This window comes from Myiozetetes cayanensis, unplaced genomic scaffold (assembly GCF_022539395.1).
Source record: "Myiozetetes cayanensis isolate MyiCay16 unplaced genomic scaffold, myiCay2020 scf6-25, whole genome shotgun sequence".
NCBI lineage: Eukaryota > Metazoa > Chordata > Aves > Passeriformes > Tyrannidae > Myiozetetes > Myiozetetes cayanensis.
The window spans coordinates 61639712-61664162 of record NW_026087853.1 but is presented as its reverse complement, the minus strand read 5'-3'; the positions used below and the strand labels follow the sequence as shown (position 1 = coordinate 61664162).

The window sequence follows — 24451 nt, the reverse complement described above, 5'->3', positions numbered from 1 at the left end:
GTGGACATGTTCCACTCTCTCCCAGAAGAAGGTGGCCATCCTTGAGAGCTCATCCACCGGTTGAGGCTGCCTTGGAACCTCCTTCCATAATCACTGTGGGATACATCCCACAGGAAGGGTATCCATTCCTTTGCCTCCCCATCCCACTACACAACCAGTTTGCTATGAAAACCAACAGCCTCATGAGAATCACAGAACAGTTTGTGTTGGAAGGACCTCAAAGATCATTGCAAGCCCCCTGCCATGGGCAGGGACACCTTGCACTATCCGAGGTTGCTCCAAGCCTCATCCAATCTGGCCTTGGACACTTCCAGTGATGGGGCAGCCACAGCTTTTCCAGTAAACCTGTGCCAGGGCCTCCCCAACCTCTCAGGGAAGAATTTCTTCCTGATATGTGATCTAAATCTCTTCTATTTCCACCTGAGAAGATGAAACAACTGAGCCACACAGGCTGCAAAGATCACATGAACCCCTTCCAGCATCACTTTCCACAGCACAAACCCCACCAACCTCATTAACCCTTTGTCAAACTCTGACCTTTCCAGTACCCTGCCCCTTCTGGATGCTCCTGCTCCACAACCCAACCTAGTGCTATGTCAAAAAGGGCTTTTCATCTAAGGGGAGCGACAGCTTCATGGTGAGTGTTATTATTTGCAAATAATAAGCAGAGAAAGCAACAATTCCCACATTTAGCTCACTGTCAGTAAGTGGTCATGTGGTTAAAAAAAATCTGTGAGGAAAGCCATGCAAGGTGCCATTCATGACTGCAAAATGGGCCTGTGGCAAGAAAAGGCATTATATGCAGGAAAAATAATATATAAAATCCTTTTAGTTGTCTTTAAATTTAGAGAGTCTCCAGCTCTCCTCTCAGTACTTGCACATACTCTGGACTTCTCTGAAACAAGTCTTGATGACACATCAAGACTGTAGTTGTGGCACTGATGCACTAAGAGGAAGATCAAAATTTTATTTCCACAAAATCTCAGGTATTAAATTGGTTTCCACCATCGATTTGTGCTTGTTTTTAGGAAGGGAAGAGGAAAGTGGCTGAATAAAATCAAAGCAAAGAAATGTTTCCTCAGTCAAAAAAACCTCCTAATTGTTACTCCCACCTCAAAGGATTGACTATACTTCTAGAATTTGAAGTGTGTCATCCCAGAAATATAGATGAAAAGGCTCTTTTTATCCCTTCCAGCTGAAACAATCATTGACTCTGAGGTAAAACCTCCCACTCTGGTGGCATCAGTATAATCCAGTGGAATACAAGAGCTCATTCTCTGAAAAGCACCTCATGGCCACTTCCTCACCTGGTTGAATTCTCATTACAGACTGGATTTTAGTGGATACTGATCTCTGTGAGGAGACACCAACCCAATTGCACCCAAAAGAGCTTCTGCCACTATTGTAACATGCAACAAAGATGAGCTTGCTGCATGAAAACACTGGCATAAGAAATTCACATCCTGTTCCTTCCATTTCATTTCAGTTCTTCTTCCACTTCAGACAACTTTGTTTTACAGTGCACCATCATCTCCCCTCTGCAGCAGCATTGTTACTATCACAAACAGTGCTTGTCTGTTTGGGTGCCCATGGCCAAGGAGAGAAGAAGAATGTGCAAGGTAACAGAGACAGTGTCAACTACATGACATTTTGGTTTACTGCCTTGAAAATTCCAGTGACGATCCATGACACATACAAATGACAAAGGGAAACCAACAGCTGTATTTCTTGACAATGCTCGAGTCCTTTTCTACTCTGAAGAGTGGATTTCTTTTTAATATTATGAAACAAGACAGACAAAGACTGATATTTTGAATGACTGGTGAGTGAAATGTGTTTGGTCAGAACATGTAAGCTTTAGCTCCCTCCATCAGTGCTCAGTTCTAATACCTTCACTTTGGCAGCTCTGCACTTTAACACCCCTCACCCTCGTGCTCCATCTCTTGCACACTTGGCAGATTGAGTTCCTGAGTCAAAGTGAAGCTGTAATTGCCTCCTCACAGGGCAGTGGCTTCTCAAAGCTGCAGCCCTCATCTGAGATCAAAACTCAGACCCACTCCTCTGTTTTTTATATTACTTACAAAACATACATCACTCTAATTAATCAGGATTTGCTCTCCAGTGGGACATGGCTGCAGGATATTTGTGTAGAGTGCCTGCTAAATCACATTTGTAATTTAAGAGGAAAGGAAGAGGAGCAAAGCCATAGGTAATGCAAAACCCTGCAGCACAGATAATCATGAAAGAAGTCCATGACATCTATCACCACCATCTCAAGAAGCCCCCTTTGCTCTAGGCCAGCTTCCAATTATTCCCCCTATTTTACTCCTTGGTTCAGCACACATCTACACAAGAGAGAACTTAAACATTCTCTGTTCCATCACCCATGAGCAGCTCCAGCATAAATTCCAGGCATGACCAATATCGCAGAAACATTTTACTTTGCTGTTAAATTCAATCCTTATTTCAACATTTAAAGATCTTGAGAGCTTAGCACATTGATTTGAAGGTGCAAACCCTGTGTTAAGTCACTGCTGAGCTCTGCTGAACTTTAAATCCTGCCTGGCTGCTGGAGCCCTGTGAGGAAACAGCTGGCTTTGACTGGTGCTTCCAATTAAAATATTCACACTTGGACATGGTCCACTGTGCTGAGATTTAATACCCATATATTATATGGAGTGCAAAGTGGACATATAAATAACATAAAACACGTGGCAATGCAGCACAATGACTTTAGGGATATCTCAAGCAGATCAAAGTCACCTGATGTGCCTGTGCTGCTGCCGCTTGGCATCGTCTCCCAGCCTGTTCAGGGATGGCGAGCGGCTCCGGGAGGACGGAGTGTAACTCCCCACGGTTTTTACAGTTCCATTGGGATTATTCTGCATCTGTTGAAGCAGATGAGGTGAAAGGCTGCGGTGTGAAGAGGCAGAGGAGGACGCTGACCACTCGGGGAGGTTGTTGATGTTCAGGTTGTTGTCGCTGTTGGAGCGGAGCAATATCCGAGGGGCTGCCAAGGTGCTCGGAGGTCTCCGCCTTCTGTTGGAATAGGTGGGAGCCTCCCTAAAGGGCACTGTGTGAAAAAAGACATTCAGGGTAATCTCAGATGATTTCACCACTCACATGTGTTTACCACCATATAAAATAATTCAGCAACATATGGCATTGTTTCTTTTGCAGAGACAGAAACTCTACCTTGCCAGCAGAGCTGATCGAACTCATTAACCTCAAAACATCAGTAAAATTGAAAACAACAGAGCAATATGGACCTGCTTACTGGCTTGGATGAACAGCTGAGCAACACCAGTGGCAAGAGTGAGCTGAAAAGCCTGAACTATGGTCTAGGAAATAGGATTCACCTCATTATTGCCAAGTTGGAGGTTCAGAAATTTCATTTTTGTGCCGTGTTGTCACGTTCCATCAGGACGGCACAGAACAGGGCTGACCAGCAGAATTTCTGAGGCGTGAACTTGCACCTTCTTTCTCCCAGCTGGCACACAAACTGGTCCATCACAAGTTCAGGCCTAACCCAAAATCTGTAGTGTTAATAGTCACCTTATCCCCATCTTCCAGGTTAAAAATTGAGGACATGGCTTCTTCTCCTGGCAGAACTCTATTACATCGCTGTAATCCCCAGGTATTCCCCTATTTCTAATCTAGGCACTTCTACCACATCTATTACTATTGTATATAGAACATATTACCCCAGGGGAATACACTCCCTGTCACGTGCCCTGTCCCAAAGGGAACACGGCTGGATCCAAAGGCTGCAAAATACTTATTAATGAAACAGTCACAACAGCAAATGAGGCAAGGGCAGTAAAAATCTAACACACAGCAGAGAGTGCATCCCCTCATCAGTGTTCCTGGGACATTTGCACAAGCAGATACTGCTTTCCAGATCACCTTTTCTCCCTGTAGTAGTTTGTTCCAAGTGCAGCTTAAAAGGCAAATTTCCTCATAAAAAGACACCCGGACATTACTAGATGTGATATTTCCTATCCTCTCATAAGGTAATAGAGGATTTAACCACAAAACCTCATTCCTGACTTGCTTCCCACTGTTGCAACCACCCCCATTAATTTATTTCAGCGGAGCTCGTGGGGTCACAGGAGTTGAGCCAGAGTGCACATATTTACACCTGAAAAGTCACAATAGTAAAACTAACAGCCAGGCATTATTCTGAGGACTTCATTGAGCTGCTGTAATTCTCAAAAAAAAATCATATTTAAGTTGGGAAAGAAGCCCCACAAAATATCATCCTACATGTCTAAAGTGCCAGTAAGTGCCATTTATGAAGTGCCAGAAATGTCTACTCATTCAATACCCTTCAAAACCACACAAAAACCAGAATAAGAATGTCTGTCATACTGTGCAAGTAAATAAATTCACATAAATATGAATATACATAGGAATCAATCTGTCCTGCCTTGAAATAGAGCCTTTAATTGAGAGAACAAAGCAAAATTTAAGGTTTCAGAGCAAAACTGAGAGCTTATTTATAGCATAAAATAGAGATGGAACTACAAGGACAAAAGTGGTTTATATAATTTTCACCAGAACCAGTTTATGATTAACTACAATTCTGAATATTTTAAAACAGCATCCTTTGTATTTCTAATGAGCTGAAACTTTCTCTAGTAAACAACTCAACAACATCAGAACAACCAAACAAGAGAACAGTGTGCACAGAGAGAAAGGGCTTAAAATCCATGTTTCCTTTGAGACAAGGCTGAAATGAGGGAAGCATTCTTTAAAGGCTATTAAAGGGGATAAAGCAGAGAAATCCAATATTTATGCTGGAAAGTGGCAGAAACTCTGTATAATGTTCATGGCATTTCAAGTTTTTCACATTTCATATTTTTTTAATGTTTCAAAGCAGCTGAGTATGTCAGTCAGAGCACCTGGGTGCTTTAGATGTCACAGTGAAAGCCCTGGTTAGTGCCAACTGAAAGAAAACTAAGCATTTATCTCCCAAATTGGCATATACAGATCCTTAGATTGATGTAGGGGACAGAGATGTGACATTTCTGCACTCCTCTATTTTTGACACTTGGAATCTGACTCTAGGAATTATTTCACTGAAGATAAGGATCTTTCCCAGGTTCAACAGAGCAGAATCCAGTCAAGGAGAAAGCGCTCAAAACCGAATCTAGGGAATGTTTGGCAGTTTTGCCACCTGAAGGTCTAATCATGCTGTCTCAGGGTCGCCAAAGTTTGCTTTGGATTCAGCAAAAATTGAGTCTGACCCTTGGATTTTAATTTTTCATGAACTTAAACAGGGGTCACTCCAAGCAGCCTGCCCAGCCTTCCAACCACAGATAGATAAAACTAAATATTGCCAGTGGTTTGGGGGTGTTCACTGGGACTCTGGAGAAGTTGGTGGGATATCTCCTGGTGAGAGGGGAGGGGAGGGGAGGGAGCACAGGACAGAAAGCTGCTGAGCAGATTTATACCAACAGAGATGGGGAACCACTCTCCAGGTACCCTTTTCTTCTTTTTCCCTTACATGCCTAAGAAGGATTTTACATGCTCATTTAAGAGTTTAGCTTTTGCTTTGCTACTAATGCTCTATTCTTAAGGAGGGAACTACGAGCAAAATTAGCCTTTACTACAGAAAATAATCAGGAAAGAGGACGAGTAATGACACCAATTGACGCTTGTCTAACACAAATCTTTTATAGAAAGAGTTAAAAATAAGCATTTTGTAGCCTGAAGTGATTAATATTCCACCCAACTGTTTCTTTTCCCCAGCAATCTGCAAACTGTAAGTGGGTGGATATTTTTTTAGCTTCTTCTTATCAACAATATTTTTATTAATTTCACAAGAATAAAATTAAAATAACTGCAACACAATATGATGGAATGAAAATGTCCACCCTTTAATCCAGTTGGACAGTGATTTTCCCTAATATTTCCCCACATTCAGAACTGTAAGTCTAACTGTTGCAAAACTTGTCTGGGAAAAACAGCTGATATAAAACCACAAGAAAACGCCTGAACTAATTACATGCCCCTAAAGTTTAAATTTATCATCCCTAAAAGCATACTTGAAAGTACCATATAATCCTTCCTCCAGCTCTCCCAATTCTATTTCTGGCACTTCATACATCTGAAGGGGCATTTCAGCACCATTTACTGACAAAATTCACCCTGGAAAATCCTTAACGTGTCTCCAAATGCATTTCTTAGGGAACAAAAACATTTCTATAACTACTTGATTCTTCAGAGAAAATCCTGAAAGGAACAAAGTCACATCCAGCTTTAATAACCACTTGCCTAAATGGACTGTCTAACATCAAATAATTTTGAAAAAGAAATTGCAGGAATTGATTAATTACAGAGTCACTAAACCCATCATATTCAATGTACACAAGAAAACACCGGTCTGAAACATCAAAGTGTTCTGCTTTCATCGCTTACCTTCTTTCTTTGTGAAGGCATTTAACAAAGACTTCATTTTCCCTTTTTACTTTAGCAGCAATCCCCTCATTATATAACCTTTGCTGGGAAGACAGAGGCAAAAAAATATAAAAAAAATAAAAATAAAATAAAAAAAAATTCCTCGAGCTACCCAATTTCTACGTGTTCAGGCTGGCTGCACCCTGACATAAGCAGCAGGTTTCTGGGCACTGTGGAATTGCGAGCATAGCTGGGCATGCAGTACCCAGCGTTCTGGTGACAAAGCCCACCCCACATTCTGTCTGTCAGCTGGGAGCCAACTGTGCACAGACTGGAGCTCCTCAAAAAAAAAAAAAAAAATGAAAAAAAGCTCCTGCTCTCTTTCCCAGCATTAGTCATGTGAACCTGCAGCCACAGCCTGGCAGGCGATGCTCCCGCTCCGCGCCCAGCCCGCAGTGTGCGGAGCCGGCACGGCAGGAGGGACAGAGCCCGGCGGGGCAAGCGGGACCTGCCAAGGTGGGAGAGGGCACTCCTGCAGCTGCACCTGGGAACGGGGAAGCCTGGACAGCGGGAGCTGCTGGGGACAGGCGCTCACCTCTAAATTTGCACAGAGGATTTTACTGGTTACTTGCTTATTGCTGTTTATTTTCTTGGTTTTTATTGCTGTTTATTTTCTTGTTGCAATTTACTCACTTTTTGCTATTTCCTTTTTGCCATCTATTTCCTTTTTGCCATCTATTTCCTTTCTGCTATTCAATTTCCCCTCTTTATTCCCTTGCCCCTCTTTATCTCCTTTCCCCTCTTTATCTCCTCTTCCCTCTTTATTTCTTCTCCCCTCTTTATTTCCTTTCCCCTGTTTATTCCCTTTCCCTTCCCCTCTTTATCTCCTTTCCTCTCTTTATTTCCTTTCCCTCTTTATCTCCTTTCCCCTATTTATCTTCTTTCCCCTATTTATTCCCTTCCCCCTGTTTATTGACTTCCTTGCTCACTGCAATGTTCCAAAAAAGCAATTTGAGGAAAAGTACAGGTCACACTCACCATCACACAATTACTCCGTTAAGAAGGGAGACAAACCCGTCACTACACAGAATATCTTCCTATGGCCTATATTCCAGTCTCAAACAGAGATACAAGCACAATTATTTTCCCTTCCCCTTCCATTACACTGGAATAAAAGAGAATTTCTTTTTGCACAGGAAAACAATAAATAAAATTGATCAAGCTCTTTTGCTGAATTCAATGTTACATTTCTGCAGATGTCAGAAAACACAAGATGTAACCAGTGACGTTTTTAAAGTACTAATTCTAAAAAAAAAATAGATTTATAGCTGTACCAGGCAGTGCAAACATGCTTCCAGAGGAAGTGCAAATAACTGAGACAGGCAGACAGGAAGCAGGGGGAGGTGCTAAAAAGCACAAAAATTTTAAGCATATCTAGTTAAATCTAAGATACAAAGATATCAAAGAACAGGAAATTCACTGTCTAAAAAAAAGAGTAACCTACATAAAAAAATTGCCATAAATAACATAAACTATTTAACAGTTAATAAATATTTATTCCATTTCAGGCTTCTCTGATGATCACTAATGCATCTATTTTGAAAATTAAGGGTGTTTCTTATGAGAAAACTGCTTCAAGACAGAAAATAGATAAATTGCATGCATTTAATATCTTTCTGTATAATGATCTCATAGTTAACATAACAGTGAAAAGAATTAGAAAGCATAAATTAACTTAATAGTTTAAACTTAACATTCCAGTGTCGAATTTATAAAGAAAATAATGCTTCTCTAATACGATTTTATGTTTTGATTCCATTTCTTTTTAAAAGCAACTATCCTTAGCAGGTGGAAATCCTCCAACAGGGGGAATGTTGGAAACAGCATTAAACATCTTCATTTGACAGGAAGACTCTTCTTCTTAACTTTTAATAGATGTAAAGCTTTCTAAAGAATAACTTTGAACTTTTATTCATTAACTTATAAATATGTGCATTAATTAGCTTCCCAGAAGAACCAACGCAATTTCCAGAGCAAGAACTGCTACACCAGAACTGTGCCACTAATTTGAATCACAAGCTTTTGTGCTTTACAGTTTCTAATATCTGCATTCAATTCCCCTGATTATATTTGGAGCCACAAATGACAAAGGAACTATGAGCATTAATGGAATCCTAATTTCCTTTTTGGGGGTGTCAGTGGCTCAGTCTTTAATCCCAGCAGTAGAGACCCAGAGTAAGGACAGGGTTAACCCAATTGTGCTCATTCCTGTCTGTTCATATACAGTAAAACAAAAACAGACAGGCAACTGTAGTCAATCAAAACCAATCCCAAGGGGGATTTTTATTAGATTCCTGCCAGAGCCATAACATTTCATCATCCAAGGTTTCTAATCAGTGTTAGAAAAACATAAAAAAATATGAAAGCCACTTGAAATTATTGAGTTTCATGGAAACTGTGGGAACTCTTCCCGACCTACACCAGCAGATACATCACCTGATATCATTTTGTTCCATTTAACTGTCTGTCTTTTCCCCAATATAGGAAATATAATTTCTTCCTACATGGCAGAGCCTCCTGCAATAACCACTATTGTACAATGGAAAAATATGACAATCAAGGAAGTCAGTGAATAGTTGCAGCTGCAGTTTTTGAGTTTTTCCTCATTTTTGCGTATAGCTTATTAGGACTTGTTTATTTTAACTGAAGTCCTGGATTCTATGGTGTTGGGAAATTTAGAAAGAAAATATTCCAGCAGTTTCCACTTTTTCCTGAAAGATTTTCAGCCTCACAACTCTAGTCTTGGTATTGCTGTCTGAGGACAAAAAGCTAATAATTTGATTATACTAGTACAAAAAACCCAATATAACCCATAAGCTATAAACCTCCTTAACCTAAAAATTACAAAGACCTTTCTAAACAGAGGTGAAGTAAACTCTCATTTCCCTATTCCTTTGGTAGGTGCTCAGGAAAATGTGTGGGAACTCTGCATGGGGATGTGTCTAGAGGAAAGAGCCACCTTACACAGAAATTAGGCTCCTAAGTTAATTTTGATGAGCATTTTTTGTACATTTATAACAATAAGCTCCCAAATTTTTATAGGTATTTGAGTCTACAGCCCCCATTAGAAATCTGTGGAAAATCAGACTTACATACTCTTGAGGATCTATTTTTGGGCACTTGGATGCCTTTAAAAAAAGCAAAAAAATTATGACCAAAGCTCTTATATAATCATCCCATCAACACCTCTAAGGGCCAAGGTTCCTCAGATAATGGCAGAACACAGCTATGACCGCCCTGATTTTATTCTTGTTTGATTTTGTCAATTTTGGAGTTCTTGCCAGAAAATATCCCTTTAACATCTAGGTTTCAGTTAAAAATACAGCTCTCAGCATGTATAAATGCATTTTTCTCCACTATAAAATAGAGTTCCAGTATGTTAAGCCACCAAATGGAGAGTTAGGCAAGAAAAGAGAGATTCAAATATAGACAGTAAAGTACATAAAGGCTCTTGGTGGTGGGGGAAGTGGGGGACCTAAACTAGGTTGCTACAGTGCTTCTAGAGTATTTACTCATTTCAGAAAGCCACAAGGTGGTCGGGAACCCAGACTCAGGAATCTACCCCAGCGACACAATTAAACCTATTTTATAAAGCGAAGGGTTTGGGTTCTTTATTTTTCTGCAAAAATCTGGGGAGTTTTCTCAGGGAGCTGCAGTTAAACCAGAAAGAAGCATATGAGCCCACCAAAATCATGCTGGAGGAGCCTTAGCTGCACTAACTTCAGCGGTATCTCTGCTGCCACTGTCAGTAACATTCTCAGCACCCAGCTACCAGTGGTATCCACCAGCAACCTTCAGGCAGCCAGGCTGAGTTTGAAGGGTAGAATGGGAGCAGGAGACTGCGTAGGAAAGGACAGCAGAGGGATGGCTCGGGAACAGATGGCAGAAGCTATCAATTAGAAGGAAAAGCAAAAAATAGCAGTGTGAGTTCCACAGCCATGTGCCAGACACCCCTTCCGTCACCGGGCACTGCCGCTACATCACCGTCCCCAGGCTTCACTCTCTGTGAACAGGGCCAGTGTCACACTGCTCTCCTGAGCAACTTCTTACCAGAACGTCCTTAAAAACCAACAACGAGGAGCTGGGAAGCCTCTCAGCTCAGGCACAACTGTGTGGACAGCTCAACCACAGGCAATTCTTTGTGTGCTGGAGCTAACTGGCCACTGCCAAGCTCTCCAGCTCTGCAGGAAACACCTCACTCGATTCCCAAGTATTTCAATAACAATGCATCTAAGGTGTAAGTAGGTAGATTCCAAAGGAATTTAAAAGCTGATGAATGTACAGCTGAAATACATAAGTGAAATTAAAATCATGGGAAATGAAAATCCTTCTTTCTTGTCATGCTCACATGATTATAAGTAAGCCTTCACTCCGCAAGAAAAACATTCAAAGAGCTGCACGTGTCTGCAGAAGGGAGACATGTTCACCTCAGGGCTTTACTTTGAGATGCTTATACAACATCAAGTAAAGACAGAGAATCTTCTACTTAGATTACATTAAAAAATCGCTGGGTATTGCTTAAAACTTGCCACGTGTCAGAGCCAGTGTCTGACACCTCTTTGATAGGTTAGAAGGTAATAGGAGTAGAAATTATGATCCAAAAGAGCTCGAATCTCATGGCGTTTCCCTTTTTAAAAAGAAAAATTGCCAGGCTCAGTGTGGCAGTACCTGCAAATATCTGAAGCTCTGCCAGCAGCAATACAGATACACAGATCAGAATTTACCTGAGAGCCGAAAGAAAACCTCGGTCCCCAAGGATGAGAGGTTGCTTTGTGTGACGAATCTGGGTCAGGGGTGCAGACAGAAACAGAACAGTAGAAGGTTTTAAAAGGTGGGAAAATGAAACCCTCCAATTCTGTGTGAAAGGCTGGAAGGGGGGAGGAAACAATGGTCAATAATGAGGGAGATGTCTTACAAGTAGCAGCTTGAAGAGAGAGAGAGAGAAAAGCAAATGCATCGAGAGGAAGCTAGAATAGCTGAAGGGGAATTTAAAAACATGACTCAAGTCTATCAGCAATGTCGAAGCAAGCAGCCTATCTGAATAAAATGTGGATGGTTCACTTTGATTCTAACAGGTACATGATGTAAAAGCAGCAACTTAGCCAAACAAATCCCTGCACTTTATGTAGATGTGTTCCTGCAGAGCATTCTCCCTGGAATGGGAAGGACAGCTCCAACAAGGGTTTCTCAAGGTTTTATGCTCCCAGAGCACTCACAGTCCCTCATTTCTATTATGCATATTTGGGTTGAAAGCAACATCCAATCCTACTCTGAATAATACAAATAAGAAAGGTAAATATTTGTATCTGTCCTCCATGTATTTGTGCACACAGATAACAAAGAGTTTTCTCTGCTGGCTGTAAAGACGAGGGAAAAGAGAATTTTTTAAAAAGTAAATAGTTATTGAGAACCCTTTCAAAAAAGGCAATGGGGTGATTTGCAGTTGATAAAACATGAAACTATTTGTTGTAATTGATTTCTTTAAATATGAACTGGGCTGATTTCCAGGTCTGTTTTCATCAGTAAGTAGAATTCATCCAGAATGTTTCATCTTTATACACCAGCAGACTCTCAGTAACCAGCTACTTAGAAGTGTCATTGAAGCAAGAGATTGACAACTTGTACAGTACCTGGACAGAAAGATCTGTTTACCTCAGACTTAAACTGAAAGCAGTCAAGTGTGAACCCCTGAAGCTGCATTCTTTTACCTCCAACAATAAGACAGAAAATATGAACCAACTATAATTATATCCCACTACAAATTCTTGTGCTCTTCAAATAAAGCTGGTGAAAGGGTGAAGAAATTTTCTCCACTAATAATACACTGGAAAATCTTGTCCTGATGCAGCACCACACAGAAGCATTGAGTACACAACAAATTAATGTCATTCTTCACATTATGTATACACTGAGTTGGGAAAAAATATCATTTAACATGAGGAGGTTGTGCATATCCCAACCCACACTGTTTATGCTGAGGAAAAAAATAAATTAAAAACCATGTCATTCAGAGAATTTCATGGCTGGTGGCTCCTGCAAACAAAGATGCCTGACTCTTCCTCTGATGTCTGACACTGATGGGCCTCAGATGCAGTATGTGAATTTGTGGGTTGTGGTATAAGTTTGTGGGTGTCAGTCTGATGTTGCAGAGGAGAACAAAGACAAGTAAAACTGCACAAGATGTTTAGCAAAAAAAACGCACCAATATTGGATTGCATGGTCTTTCTGTGTTCTGGTATTGTACAGAAAATAATCTAATTTTGCCTTTGTGTAACCTTCTTCCTCCCAGAAGCTCTCCACGAATTCCTTAAATCATTATGTTGTTACAGGCCTTATTCAGTGATCTGATTTCACTGCTTTAATCTAAGTGTGAACCTCTTTAGTAAATAGTGGGACAAAGCATCTGTGCTTCCAAAAGTGTTGGTGGATCATGTCAGTTTTATTTAGAATAACACCATTTTCATAACTAAAAAGTGTATAATGCTCTCAATGGGGAGAAGAAAAAAAAAGATTGGACTCTTGTAGAAGTTTCCAAATATGTAAGTGGTCAAAGTGGTCAAATGTTGTGACAGAGGCACAAGTGTTAGTCCAGTACAATTTACACAGACAAGTGTACTCGGAGGGTGGGAAGTATTGGGCAAACTTATTTGTTGGAATTCATGCATGAGTGTGAGTTAGCCAAGGCAGGAATGATAAGAAAACAGCAAAGAAACAGATATATCTTCTTTTAGCTCCAGCTCCTCCCTCATCTCCCACTCTCAAATCTTGGTGTCCTTCACTGCCATTTTTCAATTTAATTTTCCTTCTTCTCATGGCTACAGCTGCCTTTCACTGCTTCTACCACCAGCTCTGAAAGGGCTTCAAAGATCTTCCCATCTCCCAGAGCCAAGGGGAAATAAATGGCATATAAGAGAGAATTTCTAGAAGATACCTCGCCATGGCAAAGTTGCATAAAATTAGCAACCAAGGCAAATGGGTAGGGAGAGAGGAGGAGTTGGCCACAAGAAAACAGGTTTTGGAAGAGAAAGATTTCTAGGAGGTTGCAACCTATAAACAGTTAAAAATAGTGGAAATAAATGACCCAATCTTCATATGCCAAAGTTTAACTGTGAAGAGAGAAGGGAACAATCAAGCCACTAATATGACATTAATAGAATTTTTCAACACCTTATGGCACTTTGAGGGTAATATTTTCATTGAGTAAAGAATACAGTATTTTACTGAGGAGACATAGCTGGGCAGAGAAGCAACTAGAGAACTGTGAAAGCTTTTCACTCTGCTGGCTGCCTTCCCAGAGGTGCACACTACTTTATGATGTATTTAATGACAAAAAAACTTGCATTACCACTTTCACTCTTACATTACAGCTGAGCAGCAAAAGGAGCCCAGTTTTATCCTGGCAGAGGAACTACCAACAAAACCATAAACTAAGCACCAAGAGAACAAAATTTTTGACTCTGCAACCCCCTGAAGCCCATGAATCTGCAAGCAGTGAGAAGAGAATTTAAGGAGAGGATACTTTTGGGGGTTGTGAGTGTAGAAAAAGCCAGACATCCATATCCCAAAGACTTGCACAACACTTGGGAAAGCAAAAAGCTGTGTTTGTAAACAGAGAGGGACACCATTATAGCACCCACATTATCCTCTGCACAATATTTCCCCCCTCTTTTCTGTGATCTTCAAGAATTCCTCCTTTCCTCTTATTCTCATCACCTGAACTCCAGAGTGGAGCTGAGCAGCGAGTTCAGTCATACTGACACTTTTGAGACCACATCTGGGTCACCTGAGCAGAGAGCCTCTCCCTGCAAATTTCCAACTGTCTTTTATGCTAAGGATTGTAGATATGCAACACAACCATTCACCCCCAAAAGCTCTTCTCTTCTAAAGAGAGGATAGCAAGCTCTAAAGTCATGTTATTAAGCAGGATCTTGAAAAGATAAAACCCAATAATTTCAGCTGATAATTGTCTTGCTATCCTTAGTTCCATTTAGACACTTGCTGTTAAATAGAAACTAAAACATTGCTGACTTATTCATTAAAGTAACAGCATTTTAAATTATATTAGTAGCCTAGATTTCTTCATCTCAAAAATAACTGTTAATGAATCATGCTGGTATAACTAAGAAAAGATAAAAAAAGCAAGTATCTGCTGTAACAGAGGGTTATCTCTGTACAAATATGTAGGTGTTTGCAGCATTTGTAATGTTCTCACTGGTTAATCCCATTGAGAAAGGAAGGCCTGTTCACTGAAGAGTCTTTGAGGTGGATTAATGATTAAAGTGATATCACAATACTATACCTATTCCTGGTTCACAACATTATCAGTTGGGTTTTACAACGTTTGAAAATGTTGAGGAAAGACCTTTCCCCCTCTCCCCCCGTTTCTTGATGCTGCCTCCAGATCGAGTCTTGCACTGACAGCTGGGCTCAGATTTTACGTAACAAGAATACAAAAAGGACTCCTTGTTTATATAGGTTAGTAGGTCAAAACAGGTAAATAACTGAAAGTATAAACAAGGTGCAAGCTTTAAACCCATCATCAAAAAGCAATCTTATGTACATCCTATTTCAGAAGCACTCCTATTTGTTCTTATGTTTCTGGCAGCAGTGGTAGATGTGATATTCATTAATTCAGTGGAAAATGCATGGCTGACATCCAAGACATTACTATGAAAATAGAAGTGTTCTGGATATTATTTGGCAGTCACACCCCCGGACATCATGACTACTACAATGAAATTTGACTTCTGTGTTCAAGTTTCAAAATAACTCTGTTTTCTTCCGGACAAGAAGTGATGCAAATAAAGTCTAAAAAAGAACGGGATCAGAGAAAGGAGAGCAATTGTATCAACAAGCAAACTGCACATGTATTCTTCACAGGAGGAAGGATCATCTGGCATTAGCCACCTAGGATGCAGCCTGTGATCATCTACAGAAGCACATCTAAAATAAGGTGGTGATTGTACTCATAAATTCAAGGGCATAGGTCAGGGCCATGAGAAATGTGAGAAATAAACAGTATATCTTTGTAAACAAAAAAGTGCACATGGAAAATACATTACCTACCAAAGAAAAAAGTAGATAAGACAGATAAAACAGGGTAACATAAAATAGGTATTTCAGATCTTACATTAGGAATTTTCAGTTGCAAAGCAAATTCAGATCATTTGCAGGGTATTTTTTGTTTACTAATATTTGTGGTAGAGACCTAAATCAAGGGAAATGTCCTGCCCTCAGCTCGACCAGGGAACACCAGACACAATTTCACTGGAATCCTGTGGTGCAGCAATCCTGTAAGAGTCTCCAGCAGCTCCTTCTCAGGATCCACTGCCTGAGATGACAGAGAGGTGACCACAGTCCCCAGGACACCTCTGTTTCAACAGGGGTCAGAAACACACTCACAGATTATTCTCACTACCCACGTCATGTTCCCAGTGGAAATAAGGAAAGCCTAAGACCATTTTCTCAGCTGGAAAATATCTGGTTGAGGGCGGTGAAACAGAACAAGAATGTATGGAAATTTATAAAGCTGAGGAAACTTCTACAGAATCACCTTGAATAATTTTTCCTGGTCAAGAATTTGGCAAGAAATTTAGAAGTAATTCACCCTAAGTCCCCATGGCTAGGACCATACTTCACTTTATACTAGGAAGCTGCAAGCAACATCAAATGAGTTATTAGAAGAAAAGGAGGAGAAATGAATGGGACTCACAAGACACCTCTAAGGTCAAAAAATAAAGTATAAATGGAGGTGGAAGGACTGGAAGACAGGAAGAAAATACAGTGAAATTCCAGTGATTCCCAGTGAATCTGGGAGATATAATCTGAAAGAGATTTTCAATTGAGAAACTGAAAATGGATTACTGCTTTAAGATGCTTAGGAATCCCAGTCCTCAATGACTCAGGAAAGCGTATGTCATGTAGTACACAAACAAGAAGGCAGCGTACGCTGGGAGGCTGCACATGGCACGAAGCAGGGAGTGCAGTTCCTGCAGCCTCTGCTCAGAGCTTACTCAGACTGAACACCAGCCACCAGCTAAGGATTCAGCACACCATACAGCAACCAAAAGTGATACAGTAAATGAGGAAGCAGGAGTGACTAATTAGTGATTTAAATTTATGTTGGAAACACTGCAGAAAGCAAAGGCTCTGAGCAAGCTCCTGCACCACTGAGAGAGTCACAGAGCTCTGACACTGGAGCACTCGCACCTCTTCATCTACAAGTTTTCAAGTAATGAATAAAGGGAAAGATACAAGTGTTGAAACGCTAGGTGCAGTGAAGGTGGTGTATCTTTTGCTGTGGATTCTAATGCTGTGGATTCAGTTTTCTGTCAAGAAACAGAAGGAAAAATTAAATGATGCAAGACAGAGAACAAGAGTCCTATGTAGGACACTATAAAAGCATAGAAGGTATTCAGAAGTAATTCTCCTCTCCCCCCATCACTTCTTTGAACAACCACAGTTCATGGATTTACCTAAGCACATAACTGGGAAGAGCACACAGGTAAGGTGGAAGCCAAGTAGCTTCTCCACAGCCCATCATGATCACAAGACATATTTCTATCCAAAAGCTGTGCAGATAGTGCAGTTTACTCCTACTGTTGCCCTGTATTCCAGTGCAACATAGACTAAGCAAACCCTTTTGCTGCTTTGATCCAACAAGGAGTGAGTGGAGTAATCTGTGGAGGAAAAGTGAAAAATTTCACAACTGTAGATTCTCCAGAGTACAGATCCAAGAAGAGAACAACCAGTAAGCCTTCCATTTCATTATTCAAACATCACTATTTCAATAGACAAGGTTCCAAATATTAATTAGGAAACTCACTTTTAGCCGGTGTTCCAGTAGTTCTGTATCTAAAAGAATGGGCAGAGTTTTCTCTGACTTAGTACTTTTTTCAGCTTACATAATCAAGAAGTTGAGCATTTAAAGGTTGTTAGCTTTCTTTAGAAGAGACTACATGAGACATTCTGATCATTGTGCCAGAATGGACAGCCTTTTCTGAAAAAGGCATTGCTACTGGCAAATAACATCATAAACAAAATACAGATTCTCTCTCCTTATCATCACCTTACTCTGTCTCAGTGTGGATTTTATTTTACAGTCTTGCTAATTAAGACTCACTGACTGATTTCAACCTTCCTCTGTGCTCCTTAAAGGGCGGAACTGTCAGGGATTTTGTTGCTATGCACTATTATGCCTGGGAAAACCTTTGTAAATCCAATTGATCTATCTTATCTCTTCTGTCACTCTCCCTTACAGGAATAAGTATGGGAAGGAAGCAGCTGTCTCCTAACTACTGTTCTGTGGCTGAAGAGCATTTTCTTGGCTTTTACAACATAGCATCTACCACTATTCTGCATTTCCAATACCTACCCAGTGCAGGTGGTGCCTAGAGAACAAACCTCCCAACACACAACTGTTATGCCAGGTGAGAATCACATCCTCACTAACAGGTAGCACTGTAAAGGAAATACACGCAAACACAAACAGACAAAAAAAGAAGAGGAGAGAAGAAACCCCAAGGTCCAGGGACTGTGTTAGCAGTGATGAACAGACCCCATAAGCTCATAAAAGGAGTGTAAGTACAGAAAGTTCAGCAGATTGGCTGGTAGAAAACAACATTGTCACTCTAGAAAAGCCTGTAATGAAGGAACTGAGTAAAGACACTCTAAAGAAGGGATGAAGTAGTCCTCAGGAATCTGAGGATTACTGTGAGACAAAATTTAGGGAACAGTTGTGAAAAAATGTGGAAGACAAGAAACTGAAACAAAGATATTCATTACTGATGGCACTAATTGGATATTTCTGAGCAAACGGAGGCACAAACACACACTAAGGACAGAAATCATGATCACACTCAACAGCAAATGGTCTCTCTCACACGACTGTTGACTTTAGTAACTTCTCAAAACACAGCACATTCAGAACAAGCCTGTCACTAGCACAGGTAAAACTTAGCTAGCTTGATACTAGAGCTAGAAACTCTCAGGGAATTTGGGAGGATCTCAGAAGGATAATCATGCTACAAGATCACATCCTCAGCTATTCATGCCCAAAGCAGGATGATGTAGAGCAGCAGTTTTTGCATGCAGTTATGCAAGGCACACACAGCTAGTGGGACTTCCACGCACGACCACAGCAGAAATTTCTTTGGATAACAAAGACCTCCAATTTGTTAAGGGAATAAAGTTATGAAAGGAATGAAAACAGGATTTTTTCTTTCAGTCAAGAACAGATTAATTTTTTTCAAGCATTAGCAAGGCACTTACTCACTACTAATCTATAGGCATTAAAAATTAGTGTCCATGATAAACTAGAGAGGACATTAAGATCTTTCATAAAAAATAGTACAAGTGCTAAGTAATTCATGTGAGCAACAAAAGCACTTTAGTGCAGCAAGCACAGAGCAAAATCCAGCACGCCCTGTTGGGCTTGGGCATTTCTGCAGCATATTCCCAGACCAAGGAGCAAAAGAGAACACAGCTCATGCATGATTTCTAAGTCAGGAGGGGCTGGCAAGGCAAGAATTACAGAGCCAACAAGACATGCCATAAAGATTCACCTGAGAAGCCTCTACACAACTTCTGGATATGCCAGGTTGTCATTCTTCTGGATAAGGAAAAGTGCCCATAAAAGCACTGCTGCCAAGGGATGGTGGATTTACCACTAAATGGGTTTTCTATGTCCCTTTTATTGAATTCTGAAAGATACATTTCAATGGGGCACAGGCATACAACCAGGAAAAAAAAAACATTTCAAAATGTACCTTTCTATAGCATTAGGCACCAACTACCTGTACAGGTCTACTATTTCCATGTCCCTGGTGCTTAATTGCAGTTAAATTAATTGGTTTTACCAGTCTCCACGTAGGTAGACCTGGTGTGACACTGTAGCCTCTCCACTGGAGAAGATGGGGCTCTTAAAAATTGCTGTATCATAGGAAGTATCATGGGAAAAAAACCAAAGCCATAGCTCTTACACATGGAGGATGGGGTAAGATAGTTAATTAGAAGGGTTTTGGTGGATCATGACACAATCTACAGAGCCAAATAACCCTCAGCCTGCCCAGCTACCTTGGAGTCAATAATTCTCTTTGGTAAATTAAAAGATGATGCCTTTAAACCTCACACAGCAGCATTTCAAAAACATCATATTTCAAGCTTTCCACCACTTAAAAACACTTTTTAAGCAGGTTATTGTTAAATTTAGATAATAACTTTTCTTATTTGCTCAGATTTTTAATTATATTGCTACACGCACACACACAAAATCATTATTTGTATGAGGTGACACATCAAGAAATCATCACTGAGCACTCAAAAGGACTGTGATTTTCTTCACAGGTATTTAAAAGCAGTTTGACTAAACAAATGTTTCATTTTCAGAGGAGAACTGAAAAGAAAAAACAGTGGCATTGTACCCTACAGAAAAATATCTGCTTCTTTATTGTTCTTGAAAGTTTCTAGATCTCCACTAAGAAAAATCTTCCACAAATATAACCTAGAAAAATCAACATTTCTGCCCACTGTGGTTTGAATATTCTAATTCCAGCCAGTTGCACGTCTCTGTGAAAGCCATCATTAGATGATTTTCTGTCCCATAGCAACCGCTTTGTTTTCTCAGGAAATAAAATATTTTTACCTCCTTAGGCAATACCTTTCTCGGCGTGGTTTCCTAAATGAAGCCGTTTGTAATGCAAAGCTAAGAACACAATTTACACCGGGCTTCTCAGGGATTTATACCTACATATGAGGAAAATAAAAAGCCAGGCATAGGCTTTTCTAGGTAGATATTTGTGTGCATGTACACAGCAAGAGTGAGTGTTCCACATTTTATATTTAAAAGCCTGGATTTGTTAATAAAATATTTAAAGTTACACATTCAGGTTATTAAATTAGCTTACATTATTAAACAATTATACTTACTTAATAAATGGAAGAGAGCAATGGAAAGAAAAGTATTTTTTAATGATCTGAATGTGCAGTGATAATTTACGTCTGAATTTAGGAAGTGATAAAAAAGCAAACGAGACACTAGAGATTTCAAGACACTTGAGAGGATCTTCCTGTACCCATCAGAGCTGACAATTCCATGGTAATCCAAAAACTTCAGGGCTCCTGGGCAGAGCCACCAGATCTCAAACGAGGGCTCTCGATTCTCTCTGTGGAGTGGCTTTTTCTTAAAAGAGGGTTTTAATTATTAAATCATGCTAAAGTGACTATACCTATTTTAAATAATTCACTGCTGCTATTTCACTGTGCAAGTCACTGCTGAAATTCCCTACAGGCATTACACAGAAAAGAGAAGCACAGAATGTAGTAGTAAGACACCAAAAAAATGGCAAAAAAAGCCACAGAAGTAGATCTTGTACTACACTGGGATCATCTGAGATGACGATGATCACCATCACCTGAAGGTTCTCTCCATTCAGGCATAAAAGGACTATAATGAAAAAAAAGTTGATTTTTTTTTTATAGTTTGATAATCCTATCATGTCTTCTCATGACATCAAAATGTTACCGATTAAAGTCTGAAGAATGAGGGGCACTGGAATATGCAAAAAGTCTCCCAGGAGAAACCTGAACTGCTTGAGAGATGGGAAAGCTAAACAGGATGCAAACACCCACACAAACACTGCAGGAAGATAGTAAGTAAGGAAAATAATATTCAAGTGGCTGTTCTACAACACCAGATCTTTAGGAGATCTTATTTCTCCACCAGAATTTTGTAAAATGAAACACTGAGGAGGTTCCAGAGGTGAAGGTTTCAATTTGCCTAACTGTTCCTTAAGATTGCTGGTTTCAACAAAGATGAGATACTTCCATCTCCATTTACCCAAGCTTTTCAAACCAGTACAGAAAGAAGACCAGTGGGAATCCGTTTATTCTCGTTGTAGAATTTCAACCTTTTTGTCATTCAGCTTTAATGCGAGGGAGAGACATGATCTGAGCAGCATTTCACTGGTGATGCAATGTGATGGGTGCATTGCATAATGCCATGGGATATCAGAAGATGTGTCCTGGGGTAACCTCCCTGGCACACAGTGAGAAGCTCCTGAACATCCAGAAGGCAGATGACAGCTTTGAAGCCGTTACTGGAAAGTTGTCACTTGTTTCCAATAACTGAGCAGGATTTGTGACTGCCCAGCCTTAGTGGTCCAAGCTGCTTTGTTAGGAAATTATACCTTCATTATCTTCTACGTGGCTCATCCTTCTTCTTTCCTTTTTTATGATTTCTGTCATGTGGGCACGGAAAGAAATGGTACAAAATTGGCTTATAGCAAACTTTGTGCTCCTTGGTTTGGGGCTGACTCAAAGCTGTGCTAATTAAACCAGAGCTGCCCAACAGGGCTTCTCATTTCATCACTCAGGAATTGCTGGGTGATGGGTACAGTTCATGTTTTCCTCATCCTGAAACAGAAAGGGCTGATATAAGACCTTGCTGGGCATGGGAAACTGGGAAACCAACATTAAATTCAAGCCTAGATCAGCTTGAAGCTGATAGATATAAATTAGTGGAAGAAAGAGTAGAAGTTTTGCTTATTGGTTTTCTAACCCATTTGGGCACTTCCATTTTCAGTACGTTGTATGAATTCCTAAATACTTAAAAAATTCCTAAAGTACCTGGTATAAATTCCTAAAATACCTGGTATAAATTACTCTTCAGTTGCACCTTCATAATTTCAAGAATCAGGTCTCAGTGCTTCTTTTCTGGATATAAGGTGATGCCCCACACTGTGTGTTTATGGACATTTTATCAGTTAAAGAGGAGCAGAATTAGGAACCCTGAGATTTTAATTCCTTGTTAAGCAACTGTTATGGTAGATTCTGACAAGAACATAAAAATGTCATAAAACTAAATAGAACTAAGCACTCCTCAAGATTATTTCCAACTTCTAATAAAAACAGAGCAGGGTACATCTATACATTTCATTACAAAGGCTGTAACCATGGTAGAAAACACAGCACAATTTCATTCTGGCAACCTGTAATCCTCCTTATGCCACAGTGGGAAGAAAAATTTTAAAAGATCTCCAAACCACTGCATTATAACTTCCAACAAAGAAAAGCAAAATCTAATCAAATTGTATTGAAAACTTCCTACTTTTGAACTAGGGCTCAGGGGAAAGGCTTCAGGCATTCCTGTTACAGCACAGCATCATTTTGGCTGAAATAACATAAAATGCACTCAAAATGACACTGGAGAAGACTGGAGAAGGGAGTTCTAACAGGAATTATGAACAAGCAGCGGTAGGAGATTGAAGGCAAGGAGAACTGCTTCCTACCCCGGGCAAGGAGCAGAGGAGTCACTGCACAGGACTGCGAGGGCCAACAAACAAACACTTGCAATAAAACACTGACTTGACTGAACTCTTACCCAAACCCTTCTCACAGATATTGAACTCTTCTCCAAAGTGGGGAGAAAAAAAAAGTGTTATTGGAAATATCTAAACAGCTCCAAGTGGGTCAACACTGCACAGGCAAACTTAAAATCTGTCAACCCCATCAACATTGCAGTTACCAGGCCCTGCCAGTCTTCATAAATGCCAATCTAAGAAAATCTCCATCCTGACAATTTCCTGAAGTAATGTGTAACTGCACACTGAGTAATTATTTCTTTCTTTGAGACATAACAGTGGTAAGTGATAATATTTTTTTCCTAACTGAATATGTCTCCCCAGTTTAAGTGACTAATCTTCAGACTTTCTTCACAACACAGAGACAAATTATACCATAATACACAACAGCTATCCCATATTATTTATTCCTGCTAAGTATACTGTACAAGCATTAAGGAAAACAAGCAATCTGAATTATGTCTTACACTCATGATGGAAAAAGTATTAGCTAACCAACCCATCCCTGCTGATCTTAAAAAAAGTTTATTTGGGTTTTAGAAAACTGTGAATGTGGCTTTTGTTGCTCCAACATGTATTTAAGTTCTGAAAACACCTCCTTTGATCTAGCATCAAACACTTGGTGACACTCATTTCTGAAACTCAGATCCACAAAGAGATAAAGTGCAGTTAAAGTGCCAGAAGAGTCAAAGCAAATACACCCAAAACAACACAAAGTATGTTTAATATTTCCTTTATACTTCTGATAATACTCAGGACACTGAAAGATCTCAGATCTGTGGTTCTTTTCTGAAGTATCTGAAGTAGGTTCTTTCCAGTTTTGAGAACTTACTTACTCTAAAATGGCTTCTGTCACCCACTGCACCCTGAGAAATGGATGCACATTCCCAGATGTCTGGACACATGTCCATGGACAAGTGGGTTTGCTGTAGGCACATTATAGGAATCTTTATGCAAGTTTTCCTTCCCTAAACTGTTCTTGATAAACATTTACAGGAATAAATATGGTAAATTTGAGCTCCCTGGAATTCTTCATGGCTTGTGCAAACCTCAGGGCAGCATCAAGGCCATTGGTTCAATTAAATTCTGAAGTTGGGATGTTCAAAAGGACATCTATGCCCAAATTCTATTGGCTTTGTATGAAGATTAAGTAGCTATTTTATTAATAACTTTAAAAATTCCAACCTATATTGTTCAACAAAATTTGGAGTCTTCTTATTAACAACAGAATTGTAAACCACATTAAAACACCATCATACGAACACAAAGTAACATATCTGGACATATTAAGCAACAACCACTCTCTTTTCAAATTACTAATTTGCTTAATACCATAAAACATTCATTTTTTTATGCACAAGTTAAGCTTTCTAACCAAAGCTGCCCTTTTCCTGCTGCACATTTACTGGCTTTCCCAGGAAGCAGAGAGGTAGAACTATATGGAGAAGACTACCTGTACACAGAAGCTTTGCTGAGACATCATCTGCAAGAAAACTGAGGTGAGGTGCAGAGCTGCATTATTATGCCTTGACAAGGTAAACATTCAGTACTCCCTGTAGTCACAAACATCTCAAGGAGTCACAACCCCTTTGATACACAGAGTGGGACTGCACAGCATTTAATCACTATCT

General features: G+C 40.0%; 1 protein-coding gene across 1 annotated transcript in view; it reads right to left on the bottom strand.

Moving 5' to 3' along the window:
- SHANK2 (SH3 and multiple ankyrin repeat domains 2) overlaps positions 1-24451 on the bottom strand; it is a 297119-nt gene that overhangs the window by 182208 nt on the left and 90460 nt on the right. Inside the window, 1 exon segment of the mRNA XM_050334887.1 lies at positions 2764-3073. Within this exon segment, the coding sequence (XP_050190844.1) occupies positions 2764-3073 (310 nt within the window).